Below are 18410 nucleotides of genomic sequence, written 5' to 3'. Positions count from 1 at the left end.
TGATGTCACTGGGTTCTTCCTGGTTCTTTCCTGCCCTCAAGTGTTTGGATTTAGCTGTGTTCCTCTATTATACAGTATGTGTCAAGGTAGTGATAGTAGGCTATGATTCTCCTTTATCCCCCCCATCTCGGCACCACAGTGTTCTCTCCTCTCTGTTAGTGTTTGCTACAGAGTAGTGTCCTCTGTTTCACACCTCTGCATTACCTTTCTCATCCAAGTAGGATATTAGAGATGAGCAGATTGTCTTCCGCTCCTAAAGGGTGTCTCTGTGCTCCAATTAAATTTGAAGAAAATACAGCATGCGGTATGAGAAGAAAATTATATGTTTTAATTAAATATATTTTGGATACAAATAATGGAAAATGTTTTAGTCACTAAAAGAATATCCCTCTATACGGGAGGGTAAAATAATATCCCTCTATACAGGAGGGTAAAATAATATCCCTCTATACGGGAGGGTAAAATAATATCCCTCTATACGGTCGGGTAAAATAATATCCCTCTATACGGTCGGGTAAAATAATATCCCTCTATACGGTCGGGTAAAATAATATCCCTCTATTCGGGAGGGTAAAATAATATCCCTTTATACGGGAGGGTAAAATAATATCCCTCTATACGGTCGGGTAAAATAATATCCCTCTATACAGGAGGGTAAAATAATATCCCTTTATACGGGAGGGTAAAATAATATCCCTCTATACGGTCGGGTAAAATAATATCCCTCTATATGGTCGGGTAAAATAATATCCCTCTATACGGTCGGGTAAAATAATATCCCTCTGTACGGGAGGGTAAAATAATATCCCTCTATACGGTCGGGTAAAATAATATCCCTCTATACGGTCGGGTAAAATAATATCCCTCTATACGGTCGGGTAAAATAATATCCCTCTATACGGTCGGGTAAAATAATATCCCTCTGTACGGGAGGGTAAAATAATATCCCTTTATACGGGAGGGTAAAATAATATCCCTCTATATGGCCGGGTAAAATAATATCCCTCTATACGGTCGGGTAAAATAATATCCCTCTGTACGGGAGGGTAAAATAATATCCCTTTATACGGGAGTGTAAAATAATGCATGGTCATTGAAGCATTAGTCATACTAATTCAATAAAATCAAACAAATATATAAATAAACATTTAAAAAAGGGATTAACAATTGTTACATAAAAACCTGACTGTTACACTTCAGAATGGTAAGTAGTTATACAGCATTTTCCATAACTTTGTCTCTAAGAAGTGCTAGTTTACGGTAACAACTAAGCTAAAAACTATGGATTTGAACCACAGTTGAGCGTAGATTCTCTGAATAACAGAAACCACAGCTGGGGGCAACCCCACAGCTAGCAGCTTACCAGCACAGTATTATACTAGCATTTTACTATACAGTTATGTCCTATGTATGCATTAATGCATCATTCATGTTGTTAAGAATGCATTCATTAGAATATATAACACTATACAAGAAGCAGCTTCAAGTAAGTGTTACGATATTATATAATGTCATATTATATTATACTGTTCTATATTACAGTGTATATCATGTTATATTTTCACTTAGTTTCATCTTATATGCTATATATTTTCAACTGGCTTCATGCCATTGTTAACCAGTCCTGGTCCTGCTTGTTCACCAGAGCAGTTTTCTTCATCCGCTGACCAACATGGTTGTTCTCCAACCTTAGACACAGAACACAGTAAGACAGGCTGGATCAGGAAACATGGCTATTATACAATCCTGTACCTACAATTAAAATACAGTGGAGAAAAAGCTCAGAACAGTGTTACTTTAGCAATAGTTACAATATCACCTGTCAGACATGGGAGGTCCTCCATTCATCTGAGGAGGTCCTGGACTCTGTGCACCAGGAGTCACTTCCTTAGTCTCATCGTTAACCCTGTTGGAGAAATAAGACATCAACATTCACATTCATGATCCACCATAATACTGTCCCCTATAGAGAAAGAGGCTAACATGAACAGTGGGAAAATGGGGTTGGTGACATTATACCCAATGAGTTGTGGATGTATCAATATTGATCCACCACAAGACAAACGTTATTACATGACCCATTGTGAGATTACAGAGGTACGATCTTAATTTGATCACTCTTTTGTTTGCTTCTAAAGTTGGTAATTTCCACTTTAAAATGACCGATTTGATTTGCCCTCATGAAAAATGTATCAACTCTTCCAAAAATGTCCATTAATTATGATCCACATAATAATTCACATTCCTGTTGCTGCAGGATTATTTTCCTGCTGTAGCAAACTGACTCATATTAAGATCCTATATCTGTATCATTCAATGAAGATCTATCAAGGTATTCATCATGTGGTAAAGTTTACCTGGCCTTATGGTTTCCATTGACCAGAGGAAATCCAGCATGTCTCTTCTGAGAGAATTCAGTATCTGTTCCCTCACTGCCCATTGGCTGAACGAACCTCTCGCTTGGTTCACCTCTCTCTCCTTGACTGCTAAACATTTTTTTAACATGCATGAGCATTTACCATGCTCATTAGGTATTACAGGTATTAGAATATAAGGATCATGTGTTAAACAAACTGGTCCTTCTATTAAACCTGTGGGATCAATGACTCATGGGATCAGCACTGACTGAGGATAATGAGACCCAACCGGTAATGAAGTAATGAGGGTCTTTCTCAGAGAAAGGTTAACCTGTTCACAAGATGCCCATTCAGCAGAGAGGACTCAACATGTGTCTCCTGACTGTGTGGTGGCCCCCTCTCCTCTTCCACCCCATCCCCCTGGTCCCTGATGGTTCAAAGGGACAAATGCAGTTATAGATTGAGGAAGACATGAAGTATAGTAGGAGCATAAACATTACATTCAATAGATAGGCTGTCTAACCTGCCAACGACAAGCGCAGATCGGAGAGACGCAGCGTCCTCAGCAGCTGGATCATCAGGATCTCCGTTGTCCCTTAGAGAAGTTACAACAACAACACGTCTTACTTCTTGCTGCTCTAAGCTGTTGTCTGGCATGATAACTGATATTTAGTCATGTATCATGAAACACTTCAGCACATTAAACCACGTAACTACTAAAAATGTCCTCAGGTTGACTGAGTCTGACTCACCTCTGGTTTTCCCTGTTGGTGTTAAGGTAGTCCCGACCCAGCCGAGCTAGCTGTGCAAGAGGAAATCTGATGTGGTGTGTGATGAACAAAGGAAAGGTTGTGTTCAGTCCTAAATGATACGTTTATCCTCTCTGAATTAACTTTGGACAGCTCAGCTGACTGGCTGTACACTCTGAGGACTATTGTTGCTGCAGGTCATGAAAGGTACTCACGGATGTTTGTTTCTCCAAGGAATGTAGCCATATCTGTACGCTAAGAAACCAGCAATGCCCAGCAGCAGAACCAAGAAAACCAGAACACCAGCTGAAAAACAAAAAGCTGTCTACGTCAGTTGTTGAGATCCTGTTAAACTGTGCTATAGAAGTATCATGTAAAGGAACAAAACATGACACATACTTTGTGTGTATATGTATATATATATATATATACACACACACACAGTTGAAGTCGGAAGTTTACATACACTTAGGTTGGAGTCATTAAAACTTGTTTTTCAACCACTCCAGAAATTTCTTGTTAACAAGTCGGTTAGGACATCTACTTTGTGCATGACACAAGTAATTTTTCCAACAATTGTTTACAGACAGATTATTTCACTGTATCACAATTCCAGTGGGTCAGAAGTTTACATACACTAAGTTGACTGTGCCTTTAAACAGCTTGGAAAATTCCAGAAAATAATGTCATGGCTTTAGAAGCTTCTGATAGGCTAATTGACATAATTTGAGTCAATTGGAGGTGTACCTGTGGATGTATGTCAAGGCCTACCTTCAAACTCAGTGCCTCTTTGCTTGACATCATGGGAAAATCAAAAGAAATCAGCCAAGACATCAGAAAATAAATTGTAGACCTCCACAAGTCTGGTTCATCCTTGGGAGCAATTTCCAAATGCCTGAAGGTACCACGTTCATCTGTACAAACAATAGTATGCAAGTATAAACACCATGGGACCACGCAGCCGTCATACCGCTCAGGAAGGAGACGCGTTCTGTCTCCTAGAGATGAACGTACTTTGGTGCGAAAAGTGCAAATCAATCCCAGAACAACAGCAAAGGACCTTGTGAAAATGCTGGAGGAAACAGGTACAAAAGTATCTATATCCACAGTAAAACGAGTCCTATATCGACATAACCTGAAAGGCCGCTCAGCAAGGAAGAAGCCAGTGCTCCAAAACCGCCATAAAAAAATCCAGACTACGGTTGGCAACTGCATATGGGGACAAAGATCGTACTTTTTGGAGAAATGTCCTCTGGTCTGATGAAACAAAAATAGAACTGTTTGGCCATAATAACCATCCTTGTGTTTGGAGGAAAAAGGGGGGAGGGTTGCAAGCCGAAGAACAACATCCCAACTGTGAAGCACGGGGGTGGCAGCATCATGTTGTGGGGGTGCTTTGCTGCAGGAGGGACTGGTGCACGTCACAAAATAGATGGAATCATGAGGCAGAAAATGATGTGGATATATTGAAGCAACATCTCAAGACATCAGTCAGGAAGTTAAAGCTTGGTCGCAAATGGGTCTTCCAAATGGAAAATGACCCCGAGCATACTTCACAAGTTGAGGCAAAATGGCTTAAGGACAACAAAGTCAAGGTATTGGAGTGGCCATCACAAAGCCCTGACCTCAATCCTATAGAATATTTGTGGGCAGAACTGAAAAAGCATGTGCGAGCAAGGAGGCCTACACACCTGACTCAGTTACACCAGCTCTGTCAGGAGGAATGGGCCAAAATTCACCCAACTTATTGTGGGAAGCTTGTGGAAGGCTACCCAAAACGTTTGACCCAAGTTAAACAATTTAAAGGCAATGCTACCAAATACTAATTGAGTGTATGTAAACTTCTAACCCACTGGGAATGTGATGAAAGAAATAAAAGCTGAAATAAATCATTCTCTATACTATTATTGTGGGAAGCTTATGGAAGGCTACCCGAAACGTTTGACCCAAGCTAAACAATTTAAAGGTGTAACGCTCGTCCTCCTCCTCATCTGAGGATGAGCAAGGATCGGACCAATATGCAGCATGGTATGTATCCATAGTATATTTATTTGTGAAAGACGAACACGAAGAACACTTGACAAAATAACAAAACGACGTGAACAGACCTGTACTTGAGAACATAAAACAAGAACGCACGAACAGGAAGGAACACACGAACGAACGAACGAATGAATGAATGAATGAATGAATGAATGAATGAATGAATGAATGAATGAACGAACAAACGAAACAGTCCCGTGTGGCACAAACACTGACACAGGAACAATCACCCACAAACAAACAGTGAGAACAGCCTACCTTAATATGGTTCTCAATCAGAGGAAACGTAAAACACCTGTCCCTGATTGAGAACCATATCAGGCTAATTGAAAATGAACCCAACATAGAAACACATAACATAGAATGCCCACCCCAACTCACGTCCTGACCAACTAAACAAAGACAAAACAAAGGAAATAAGGTCAGGAACGTGACAAAAGGCAATGCTACTAAATACTAATTGAGTGTATGTAAACTTCTGACCCACTGGGAATGTGATGAAAGAAATAAAAGCTGAAATAAATCATTCTCTCTACTATTATTCGGACATTTCACATTCTTAAAATAATGTGGTGATCCTAACTGACCTAATACGGGGATTTTTTAAATGTCAGGAATTGTGAAAAACACAGTTTAAATGTATTTGGCTATGGTGTATGTAAACTTCCAACTTCAACTGTATAATAAATAAACAATTATAAAGACTAACAGAAAATACATTCCATACAAACTAAATAAAGCAGTTAGTATTACAACTTAGCTATTGATAGCAGCAGATATACTGTAATATCATAATACTGTTAGTGTTGTTAATGCAGACACATTTTCAGAGATTTTCAAACAACTAGTGCAATAAATGTAGATAAAATATGAAATAGAAGTACTATTTTAAGAGCTTTTTTCAATAAAAACTATACTTTCAAGAATGTGGATCTGCAGTTCTGTAAGTCCATTATTCATTTTTCCAATGGCAAGAAGTTTGCAACTTGTTTTAGCCACAGATGAAAAGTGGATGGGTTGTCATTTTTCCAACACACAAGAATACATTTATTTGCAAAGTAAGTTGTCAGCAACCTTATCTTGTCTGAATCAAGCGCAGTATTCAGCATTTGATTAAGGAGGTAAAGACTTGGGTACTGTACCAGTGGAAGCTCCTCAGAGGAGGAAGGGGAGAACCATCCTCCTCATATAATTTCATATTAATAAAAATATTGTAACCTTCAAAACGTGATCCTTTTTAGATAAAACTATACTAAATATATCCACTGTTTTGCAATGAAGGTCTACAGTAGCCTCAACAGCACTCTGTAGGGTAGCACCATGGTGTAGCCAGAGGACAGCTAGTTTCCTTCCTCCTCTGGGAACACTGACTTCAATACTAAACCTAGGAGGCTCGTGGTTCTCATCCACTTCCATAGACTTACACAGAAACTATGACAACTTCCGGAAGACATCCTCCAACCTATTAGAACTCTTGCAGCATGAACTGACATGTTGCCCACCCAATCAAAGGATCAGATAATTAATCTAGTACTGATGAAAAAAGCTACAGCTAGCTAGCTAGCACTGCAGTGCATAAAATGTGGTGAGTAGTTGACTCAAAGAGAAAGAAAGAAAAGGTGAGAGGAGGAGAGGGCATAGATGCGAGAAGGAATTATACAACGATCTGGCTCCTATGAAAGTGAACTGTTTTTGCGTTTGATCGGGGTGTATTCATTCAGCCGATTCTGTTGAAAAATATTTCTTAAACGGGAGCAAATGGAACGAAACTGGGATAAACATACCTGAATTTGTCCAATAGAAACTCTTGTTTGCAACTGTTGGACTAATGATTACACCCTAGATCAGCTAGATGCAGGCCAGAGTGTGCACGGCGGTATTGAATGTGTCACTGTCTGTCATCTTGATTACTAAAATGTATCTTGACCTGTGCACCTACATTGTAAACTTTCATTCATATGCTAGGTTGTAGCAAATTCATAAAGGCTATAGGGAAAATTAGAGTATCATGTAGGAGCCTAAATCTATCGATGTTACATTGAGCTGGGTGAATGGAATATGAATGACAGTCATCCAATATGCTGTAATAGAAATAAGGCCCATACAAATGTTTATCGTCCTCCCTCATCATAAACAGCACCAACCGCCACTGGATTGTACCAATACCATATCTAAATGATCTGAGTATGAATAGAGCACCAGAAATCCATTAGCTTATTGCAATGCCAGAATAGATGGAAAAAAGTACTTTCTCTGTCTTACATTTCAGGCAATTTGGTGTCTGGGAACATACAGTTTAATTCAACAGGGGTAAGCTAACACATGAACATTAATTTGTAGTTAGTCTCCTTAATATTGGGACTAGTGAATGGGAAGTGGATCTTATTACTGTCATGTTTTGTCTTTCATCATGTCTTGTCCCTGTGCTTCCCTCTGCTGGTCTTATTAGGTTCTTTCCCTCTTTCTCTCTCTCTATCGTTCCGTTCCTGCTCCCAGCTGTTTCTCATTCTCCTAACGACCTCATTTACTCTTTCACACCTGTCCCCTATTTTGCCCTCTGATTAGAGTCCCTATTTCTCCCTCTGTTTTCCGCTTCTGTCCTTGTCGGATTCTTGTTTGATGTTTGCTGTTCCTGTGTCCTTGTTCCGCCCTGTCGTGTTCTTTGCCTTCTTCAGATGCTGCGTGTGAGCAGGTGTCTATGTCAGCTACGGCCAGTGCCTTCCTGAAGCGACCTGCAGTCTGTGGTCGCGTCTCCAGTCGTTCCTCTCTATTGACGAGAGGATTTCAGTTCCTGTTTTGGATTGACCATTGATAATATCCAGGAGAATCATTATTTGTTTAATACTGGAATAAAGACTCTGTTACTATTACGTCGCTTTTGGGTCCTCATTCACCAGCATAACAGAAGAATCCGACCAAGAATGGACCCAGCGACTACGGATTCTCGCAACACTGCCGTCGAGATCCAGGGAGCAATGCTCGGCAGACACGAGCAGGAATTGTCTGCTGCTCGTCATGCCGTTGAGACCCTGTCCGCTCAGGTCTCCGATCTCTCAGGACAGTTTCAGAGTCTTCGTCTCGTGCCACCAGCTACTTCCTGGTCTTCCGAGTCTCCGGAACCTAGGGTTAATAACCCACCATGTTACTCTGGGCAGCCCACTGAGTGTCGCTCCTTTCTCACCCAGTGTGATATTGTGTTCTCTCTCCAGCCCAACACATACTCAAGAGAGAGAGCTCGGATCGCTTACGTCATATCACTCCTTACTGGTCGGGCTCGGGAGTGGGGCACAGCTATCTGGGAGGCAAGGGCTGAGTGTTCTAACGTTTATCAGAACTTTAAAGAGGAGATGATACGGGTTTTTGATCGTTCAGTTTTTGGGAAAGAGGCTTCCAGGGCCCTGGCTTCCCTATGTCAAGGTGATCGATCCATAACGGATTACTCTATAGAGTTTCGCACTCTTGCTGCATCCAGTGACTGGAACGAGCCGGCGTTGCTCGCTCGTTTTCTGGAGGGACTCCACGCTGAGGTTAAGGATGAGATTCCCTCCCGGGAGGTTCCCTCCAGCGTGGACTCTTTGATTGCACTCGCCATCCGCATAGAACGACGGGTAGATCTTCGTCACCGAGCTCGTGGAAGAGAGCTCGCGTTAACGGTGTTTCCCCTCTCCGCATCTCAACCATCTCCTTCCACCGGCTCAGAGACTGAGCCCATGCAGCTGGGAGGTATTCGCATCTCGACTAAGGAGAGGGAACGGAGAATCACCAACCGCCTTTGCCTCTATTGCGGTTCTGCTGGACATTTTGTCATGTCATGTCCAGTAAAAGCCAGAGCTCATCAGTAAGCGGAGGGCTACTGGTGAGCGCTACTACTCCTGTCTCTCCATCAAGATCCTGTACTACCTTGTCGGTCCATCTACGCTGGACCGGTTCAGCTGCTTCCTGCAGTGCCTTGATAGACTCTGGGGCTGAGGGTTGTTTTATGGACGAAGCATGGGCTCGGAAACATGACATTCCTCTCAGACAGTTAGGGAAGGCCACGCCCATGTTCGCCTTAGATGGTAGTCTTCTCCCCAGTATCAGATGTGAGACACTACCTTTAACCCTCACAGTATCTGGTAACCACAGTGAGACCATTTCCTTTTTGATTTTTTGTTCACCTTTTACACCTGTTGTTTTGGGTCATCCCTGGCTAGTATGTCATAATCCTTCTATTGATTGGTCTAGTAATTCTATCCTATCCTGGAACGTTTCTTGTCATGTGAAGTGTTTAATGTCTGCTATCCCTCCTGTGTCTTCTGTCCCCTCTACTCAGGAGGAACCTGGTGATTTGACAGGAGTGCCGGAGGAATATCATGATCTGCGCACGGTCTTCAGTCGGTCCAGAGCCAGCTCCCTTCCTCCTCACCGGTCGTATGATTGTTGTATTGATCTCCTTCCGGGGACCACTCCCCCTCGGGGTAGACTATACTCTCTGTCGGCTCCCGAACGTAAGGCTCTCGAGGATTATCTGTCTGTTTCTCTCAACGCCGGTACCGTGGTGCCTTCTTCCTCTCCCGCCGGAGCGGGATTTTTCTTTGTTAAGAAGAAGGACGGTACTCTGCGCCCCTGCGTGGATTATCGAGGGCTGAATGACATAACGGTTAAGAATCGTTATCCGCTTCCCCTTATGTCGTCAGCCTTCGAGATTTTGCAGGGAGCCAGGTTCTTTACTAAGTTGGACCTTCGTAACGCTTACCATCTCGTACGCATCAGAGAGGGGGACGAGTGGAAAACGGCGTTTAACACTCCGTTAGGGCATTTTGAATACCGGGTTCTGCCGTTCGGTCTCGCTAATGCTCCAGCTGTCTTTCAGGCATTAGTTAATGATGTACTGAGAGACATGCTGAACATTTTTGTTTTCGTTTACCTTGACGATATCCTGATTTTTTCACCGTCACTCGAGATTCATGTTCAGCACGTTCGACGTGTACTCCAGCGCCTTTTAGAGAATTGTCTCTACGTGAAGGCTGAGAAGTGCGCCTTTCATGTCTCCTCTGTCACATTTCTCGGTTCTGTTATTTCCGCTGAAGGCATTCAGATGGATCCCGCTAAGGTCCAGGCTGTCAGCGATTGGCCCGTTCCTAAGTCACGTGTCGAGTTGCAGCGCTTTCTCGGTTTCGCTAATTTCTATCGGCGTTTCATTCGTAATTTCGGTCAAGTGGCTGCCCCTCTCACAGCTCTGACTTCTGTCAAGACTTGCTTTAAGTGGTCCGGTTCCGCCCAGGGAGCTTTTGATCTCCTCAAGAAGCGTTTTACATCCGCCCCTATCCTTGTTACTCCTGACGTCACTAAACAATTCATTGTCGAGGTTGACGCTTCAGAGGTGGGCGTGGGAGCCATTCTGTCTCAGCGCTTCCAGTCTGACGATAAGGTCCATCCTTGCGCTTACTTTTCTCATCGCCTGTCGCCATCGGAACGCAACTATGATGTGGGTAACCGCGAACTGCTCGCCATCCGCTTAGCCATAGGCGAATGGCGACAGTGGTTGGAGGGGGCGACCGTTCCTTTTGTCGTTTGGACTGACCATAAGAACCTTGAGTACATCCGTTCTGCCAAACGACTTAATGCACGTCAGGCTCGTTGGGCGTTGTTTTTCGCTCGTTTCGAGTTCGTGATTTCCTATCGTCCGGGAAATAAGAACACCAAGCCTGATGCCTTATCCCGTCTCTTTAGTTCTTCTGTGGCTTCTACCGACCCCGAGGGGATTCTCCCTGAGGGGCGTGTTGTCGGGTTGACTGTCTGGGGAATTGAGAGACAGGTAAAGCAAGCACTCACTCACACTGCGTCGCCGCGCGCTTGTCCTAGTAACCTTCTGTTCGTTCCTGTCTCTACTCGTCTGGCTGTTCTTCAGTGGGCTCACTCTGCCAAGTTAGCTGGCCACCCCGGCGTTCGGGGTACGCTTGCTTCTATTCGCCAGCGGTTTTGGTGGCCTACTCAGGAGCGGGACACGCGCCGTTTCGTGGCTGCTTGCTCGGACTGCGCGCAGACTAAGTCAGGTAACTCTCCTCCTGCCGGTCGTCTCAGACCGCTTCCCATTCCTTCTCGACCATGGTCTCACATCGCCTTAGACTTTATTACCGGTCTGCCTTCGTCTGCGGGGAAGACTGTGATTCTTACGGTTATCGATAGGTTCTCTAAGGCGGCACATTTCATTCCCCTCGCTAAGCTTCCTTCCGCTAAGGAGACGGCACAAATCATCATTGAGAATGTGTTCAGAATTCATGGCCTCCCGTTAGACGCCGTTTCAGACAGAGGTCCGCAATTCACGTCACAGTTTTGGAGGGAGTTCTGTCGTTTGATTGGTGCTTCCGTCAGTCTCTCTTCCGGGTTTCATCCCCAGTCTAACGGTCAAGCAGAAAGGGCCAATCAGTCGATTGGTCGCATATTACGCAGCCTTTCGTTTCGAAACCCTGCGTCTTGGGCAGAACAGCTCCCCTGGGCTGAGTACGCTCACAACTCGCTTCCTTCGTCTGCTACCGGGCTATCTCCGTTTCAGAGTAGTCTTGGGTACCAGCCTCCTCTGTTCTCGTCCCAGCTCGCCGAGTCCAGCGTTCCCTCCGCTCAGGCTTTTGTCCAACGTTGTGAGCGCACCTGGAGGAGGGTCAGGTCTGCACTTTGCCGTTACAGGGCGCAGACTGTGAGAGCCGCCAATAAACGTAGGATTAAGAGTCCTAGGTATTGTCGCGGTCAGAGAGTGTGGCTTTCCACTCGTAACCTTCCCCTTACGACAGCTTCTCGCAAGTTGACTCCGCGGTTCATTGGTCCGTTCCGTGTCTCTCAGGTCGTCAATCCTGTCGCTGTGCGACTGCTTCTTCCGCGACATCTTCGTCGCGTCCACCCTGTCTTCCATGTCTCTTGTGTCAAGCCTTTTCTTCGCGCCCCCATTCGTCTTCCCTCCCCCCCCCCCCGTCCTTGTCGAGGGCGCTCCTATTTACAAGGTACGGAAGATCATGGACATGCGTTCTCGGGGACGTGGTCACCAGTACTTAGTGGATTGGGAGGGTTACGGTCCTGAGGAGAGGAGTTGGGTTCCATCTCGGGACGTGCTGGACCGTTCGTTGATTGATGATTTCCTTCGTTGCCGCCAGGGTTCCTCCTCGAGTGCGCCAGGAGGCGCTCGGTGAGTGGGGGGGTACTGTCATGTTTTGTCTTTCATCATGTCTTGTCCCTGTGCTTCCCTCTGCTGGTCTTATTAGGTTCTTTCCCTCTTTCTCTCTCTCTATCGTTCCGTTCCTGCTCCCAGCTGTTTCTCATTCTCCTAACGACCTCATTTACTCTTTCACACCTGTCCCCTATTTCTCCCTCTGTTTTCCGCTTCTGTCCTTGTCGGATTCTTGTTTGATGTTTGCTGTTCCTGTGTCCTTGTTCCGCCCTGTCGTGTTCTTTGCCTTCTTCAGATGCTGCGTGTGAGCAGGTGTCTATGTCAGCTACGGCCAGTGCCTTCCTGAAGCGACCTGCAGTCTGTGGTCGCGTCTCCAGTCGTTCCTCTCTATTGACGAGAGGATTTCAGTTCCTGTTTTGGATTGACCATTGATAATATCCAGGAGAATCATTATTTGTTTAATACTGGAATAAAGACTCTGTTACTATTACGTCGCTTTTGGGTCCTCATTCACCAGCATAACAATTACAGATCTCAAGTCATACCTTCTCATCAAATTCCGTGCCTAAGTCATTTTCCCACATCCTTTGAAGTGAAACAAAGGAGGATTCATAATGTTTGGATAATGTACAATACATCTTAGCAAGTATTACTTGCTAATATAGATGTGGTTATTAATTCTTAACTTCTGATAACTGAGATCTCAGCTTTAATTCTTTGATAAATATAAAGATAACATTTCTGATTTGAAGGCACTGAAAACAAATGTGTACCAGGGATGTTATATTCGGGATGGATTTGGATAAATCCCTTCATTGTTTTTAATCCACTATGGAACAAGTCTGCGAACTTCCTACGACCCAGCGGGCACCAATCATGAAGGCCGACTTTTAAGAACACATTGGGCAACAAGAAATAGGAGCATATTTAAAAAACGGGTTTGAAATACCCAAGTGCTTTCTACAGTCTGCCCATGCCATTAATGTGTACTTACTGTCATCACAAATATGATGAAACTGATTCAGAGGTAAAGGATGGCTAGATTGATATTCAATCTGAACCCATAGGGAGTCATATCTGCCCAAAGTCCCAGACAACAATTTGTGAGTTTGGGCTGACCAATAGTAAAGTTGGAAATTAGGCAGACCCAGACCTCATACTCAGGTTTGACCATTATTATGTTTATCCTCCCATCATTGTTATGGGAGAGTGGACCAACGGATGAGGTCTTTCATTTTACTAAAGAGGGGAGTGTAACATTCTGGTTGCTCCTGTTTGAACTGATAGGCAAGGAGCTTACTTGGTTATCATATTCATATGTTTTTGTCTAACATGGAACATGTTATCATTGATATGGCGAGTTTGTTAAAGATTTAGTTTGCTTCAAGACTTACCTGCCTCCAATTCTCAGTAGAAAACCTTGTGTGCAATTGTTCGCATCTTTCTTAATGTCACACAACTTCTCACTGTTCTTTTTCTTAAATGAGGCATATGAAATAATTTTACCACTTCGGGTGGGTTTTGCCACCTCCCATACAGGGGAAGCATTTAAAATACAGTAGGGTCACTATCATCTTGTATGTAATTCACAATCCCACAATGCATTTCTGCTCTGAAATTTTAATCTGCCATTAGAGATGTATTAAGTTTCTAATTTCTTGATAGAGGAACAAAGCTGCTCAGGTTCACAGATAAATATATTTTGGCATGATTGGATAAGTCAAACGTACCAATAGAGCAACTGTTCACAGCAGAAAGCTTTTGGGAAAAAATAAGTAGTCTATTCTGGAATATGAGTTGGGTACATTAGAAAAGTATAATCTTTGGCTTGAGGTTTGATCTCACGCCAGACATCAACTAGTCCATATTCTGAACCCAGAGTGTTCAAAAACTCTTGCTGATTTAGTTAGGGGTTCGTTTGTTTTATCGCATTTGTCCATAATTGGGTTCAGAAGAAAAAGAAGAAGAAGCTGTGGTGACAGTAGAATGTCAAACAAAAGAAACAATATGGAAACACTCACCAGTGATTTCCTTTGTGTGGCTAGTGACTTTGGCTTTGTCTCCATTTCCTGAGTTTAATCAGAGAGTAAAGTCATTTCAATTGAATATGTACTTTATTACAGATGGAGATGCTATAGACAGTAATGAGCTGTCTTTATATTAGTTAAGAGTACTTACCTGATGTGTCGTCCGAGGTGTCAGTCAGATTGATAGTTGTCACAGCCTCATGCTCCCTCTCTACAGACGAAGAGGTGATATTAGTTTGCTGATATTAGAGTACTCACCCGGGGTGTCAGTCGGATTGTAAATTAAAATGTCATTTTTTACATTTTAGCAGACACTCTTATCCAGAGAAATTAGAGTTAACTGCCTTGCTTAAGGGCACATCAACAGATGTTTTGCCAAGTCAGCTCGGGATTTGAACCAGAATCCTTTTGGTTACTGTTCCAGCGCTGTTAAGCGCTAGGCTACCTGACGCCAGTCAAATTAAAATGTGGAGGTGTCACAAACTAATTCCTCTTCTGGACAGACAAATAAATATAATAATGTGGGCGTCTGTATGGGCTCTTATAAGATACCTGGATATGTGTACCAATATGAAACTGCAAGAAGTTTCAAATGAAAGAAAATAGGAAAATCATTCTTTACCTGCAACAATGTAATGCAAATGGCACACCTCAACCATGCCCTTAAGAGAAGACACAGGGGAAGTAAGTATCTCTAAAATTATTTTCTACAATCGAATCATCTCAATTGTGTGAAATAATAACAGGACTCACCTGGAGAACATGAAAGAATGTGAATGTCAGATTCAGGCATTCAGAGAGGATGACAGCACTGTTGTTCACTCTTATCACCTTATCAGAAAAATTTGCTTCAAAAGGCTTGTTCATCCCACGGTAGGCTATTAGAGTCTGTGGGAAATCACATAAGACAAGAAAGAAATGAATTGAGGTTTGAATCAAAAAGCCCTGTTTTGTCATACAACATAGTACTTATTATCCCCAAAAAATACCAACATATACAGTTTGTGTTCTGATTCTACACCCTTTTCCCCAAAGTGTACACGTGTAAACTTCGAGGGATGGTTAAAAGCATTGGATTGGTGTAAACATTAGCTGCAGGGACTTTCCAACGTTGTGAAATCCATGTCGGGAAGTGTGCACTTGGGGGAAGTTGGACAAAGTCAAGACAAAGTCTGTAGTACAAATCCTGCATAAACCTATAAGATCTCCACTAACATTGTTTGAGTACAGCTCAATTTCAGATCCAGCCGGAGTTTCATATAGGTACAGATATCCATTTCCTGTCCTCAAATCTTCACACCTGTCCATTTTCTTGATGGGAGAGCATGCTAAGTAAGCTACGGAAGAAGACATTCATTTAGGACAACTTTCTATGTAACATTACTTTAATGTTACTAACAAACGTCCTTAAACACAAACACAATGAAATAGAGATAGACTGCAGCTTCCAATGTTTGAGATCCTAATACAGTTAAACAAATCACAGGTACAAACAGGTTGTGTATGAGGCTAACGGGTTGCTAGCCGACCTCGCCCAGGTTACACAATACAGTAAGAGAACGATCTGCCTTCAGGGAGTTTTATAGCAATGTAGCAATGTTAAAGTGCAAATACTGTTTCAACTTAGTCTTTACCTTGATACGGGAGCACCAAAAAAACAAATACTGTTACAACTTAGTCTTTACCTTGATACGGGAGCACCAAAAAAACAACCCGGCTGAATGGATACATTTAGTCTGTTTAGAGCTGCCTCTTGCTTGCTGGTTCTGTAAAAAAAGTTTCACTTCTCTTCTTTCTGCTTCAGTAAGTTCTGTTTAGAAAACAGGAGGAGTTATAAGTGACTGTATCACCACAGTTTCTAAACCTTGATACGCAACATCGCGTGAACAAAAATATAAATGCAACACACAACAATTTCTAAGATTTTAGTGAGTTACAGTTCATAGAAGGAAATCAGTCAATTGAAATAAATTCATTCTATTCTATGGATTTAACATGACTGGAAATACAGATGTGCATTTGATGGTCACAGATACCTTTAAAAAAGGTAGGGGCGTGGATCAGAAACCAGTCAGTATCTGAAGTGGCCACCATTTGCCTCATGCAGCGCAACACATCTCCTTCACATAGAGTTGATCAGGCTGTTGATTGTGGCCTGTGGAATGTTGTCCCACTCCTCTTCAATGACTGTGGGAAGTTGCTGGATATTGGCGTGAACTGGAACACGCTGTTGTACACGTTGATCCATGGCATCCCAAACATGGTAAATGGGTGACATGTCTGGTGAGTATGCACATTTTCAGCTTCCATGATTTGTGTACAGATTCTTGCGACATGGGGCTGTGCATTATAATGCTGAAAAATGAGGTGATGGCTGCGGATGAATGGCACGACAATGGGCCTCAGGATCTCATCAGGGTATCTCTGTGCATTCAAATTGCCATTGATAAAATGCAATTGTGTTCATTCCGTAGCTTATGCCTGCCCATACCATAACCCCACCGCCACCATGGAGTACTATGTTCACAACATTGACATCAGAAAACTGTTCGCCCACATGACGCCATACACATGGTCTTTGGTTGTGAGGCCGGTTGGATGTACTGCCAAATTCTCTAAAACGATGTTGGAGTCGGCTTATGAGTAGAGAAATTAACATTAAATTCTCTGGCAACAGCTCTGGTGAACAATCCTGCAGTCAGCATGCCAATTGCACTCTCCCTCAAAACTTGGGACATCTGTGGCATTGTGTTGTGTTACAAAACTGCACATTTTAGAGTGGCCTTTTATTGTCCCCAGCACAAGGTGCACCTGTGTAATGATCATGCTGTTTAAAAGTGGTGTAAAAAAATATATACTTAAAAAATATTTAAAAGTACTACTTAAGTAGTTTTTGGGGTATCTGTACTTTACTTTAATATTATTTTTTTGTTGATAAAAGTTGACAACTTTTACTTTTACTTCACTACAGTCCTAAAGAAAATATTGTACTTTTTACTCCATACATTTTCCATGACACCCAAAAGTACTCATTACATTTTGAATGCTTAGCAGGACAGGAAAATAGTCAAATTCACACACTTATCAAGAGAACACGCGGTCATCCATACTGCCTCTGGTCTGGTGGACTCACTAAACACAAATGCATCTTTTGTAAATAATGTCTGAGTGTTGGAGTGTGCCCCTGGCTATCTGAAAATTAAAAAAACAAGACAATTGTTCTGTCTGATTTGCTAAATAATAGAACTTTTGAATGATTTATACTTTTACTTTTGACAATGAAGTACTTTTTTCAGCAAATATGTTTACTTTTGATACTTAAGTATATTTAAAGCCAAATACATTTAGACTTTTACTCAAGTAGTATTTTACTGGCTGACTTTCACTTTTACTTCAGTAACTTTCTATTAAGGTATCTATACTTTCACTCAAGTATGACAATTGGATACGTTTTCCACCACTGCTGTTTAATCAGGTTCTTGATATGCCACATTTGTCAGATGGATGGATTATCTTGGCAAAGGAGAAATGCTCACTAATAGGGATGTAAACAAATTTGTGCACAACATTTTTGAGAAATCAGCTTTTGTGGGATTTTTTATTTCAGCTCATGAACCCTGAGACCAACACTTTACATTTTGCATTTATATTTTTGCATCATGTACCAATCTATCAACTGTCTACATAGGGAAACTGAGGGAGAGGCATCATGTACCAATCTATCAACTGTCTACACAGGGAAACTGAGGGAGAGGCATCATGTACCAATCTATCAACTGTCTACACAGGGAAACTGAGGGAGAGGCATCATGTACCAATCTATCAACCGCCTACACAGGGAAACTACTGAGGGAGAGGCATCATGTACCAATCTATCAACCGTCTACACAGGCAAACTCAGTCCACCTGTCTGTTTGTCCTTCAGTCCATCTGTATGAAGAAGTGGAGTACATAATATGTATCACTACCACAGACAAAATGTATGGGAATTGTCCATATCAGTAAACTCATTATCTTCCACATACTGTACCATACCATCATTGTCTACTGTGTGTTACGGGTGAACACATCAGACATCCAATAAAGACAGTAC

General features: G+C 42.5%; 1 protein-coding gene across 3 annotated transcripts; it reads right to left on the bottom strand.

Moving 5' to 3' along the window:
- Positions 1-313: 313 nt before the first annotated feature.
- On the bottom strand, positions 314-16128 carry LOC120040875. Of its 3 annotated transcripts, XR_005475792.1 has the most exons (11): positions 16003-16128; positions 15071-15654; positions 14940-14979; positions 14469-14528; positions 14312-14359; positions 3322-3412; positions 3110-3175; positions 2881-2952; positions 2358-2784; positions 1820-1906; positions 1668-1688 (listed from the first exon to the last, which is right to left on the bottom strand). XR_005475792.1 is itself a non-coding variant. In XM_038985868.1 (9 exons), the coding sequence occupies exons 1-9, from the start codon at positions 15272-15274 to the stop codon at positions 1604-1606; spliced, it is 753 nt and encodes a 250-aa protein (XP_038841796.1). In that variant the 5' UTR covers positions 15275-15493; the 3' UTR covers positions 314-1603. The 3 variants fall into 3 exon arrangements, 2 of the variants coding, with proteins under 2 accessions (XP_038841796.1, XP_038841807.1); XM_038985868.1 differs by lacking the exons at positions 2358-2784; positions 16003-16128 and having other exon boundaries at positions 314-1688; positions 15071-15493; XM_038985879.1 differs by lacking the exons at positions 1668-1688; positions 1820-1906 and having other exon boundaries at positions 2253-2784.
- Positions 16129-18410: the final 2282 nt, after the last annotated feature.

This window comes from Salvelinus namaycush, chromosome 3, assembly GCF_016432855.1.
Source record: "Salvelinus namaycush isolate Seneca chromosome 3, SaNama_1.0, whole genome shotgun sequence".
Taxonomy (NCBI): domain Eukaryota; kingdom Metazoa; phylum Chordata; class Actinopteri; order Salmoniformes; family Salmonidae; genus Salvelinus; species Salvelinus namaycush.
This window is presented reverse-complemented; position numbering and strand designations above follow the sequence as displayed.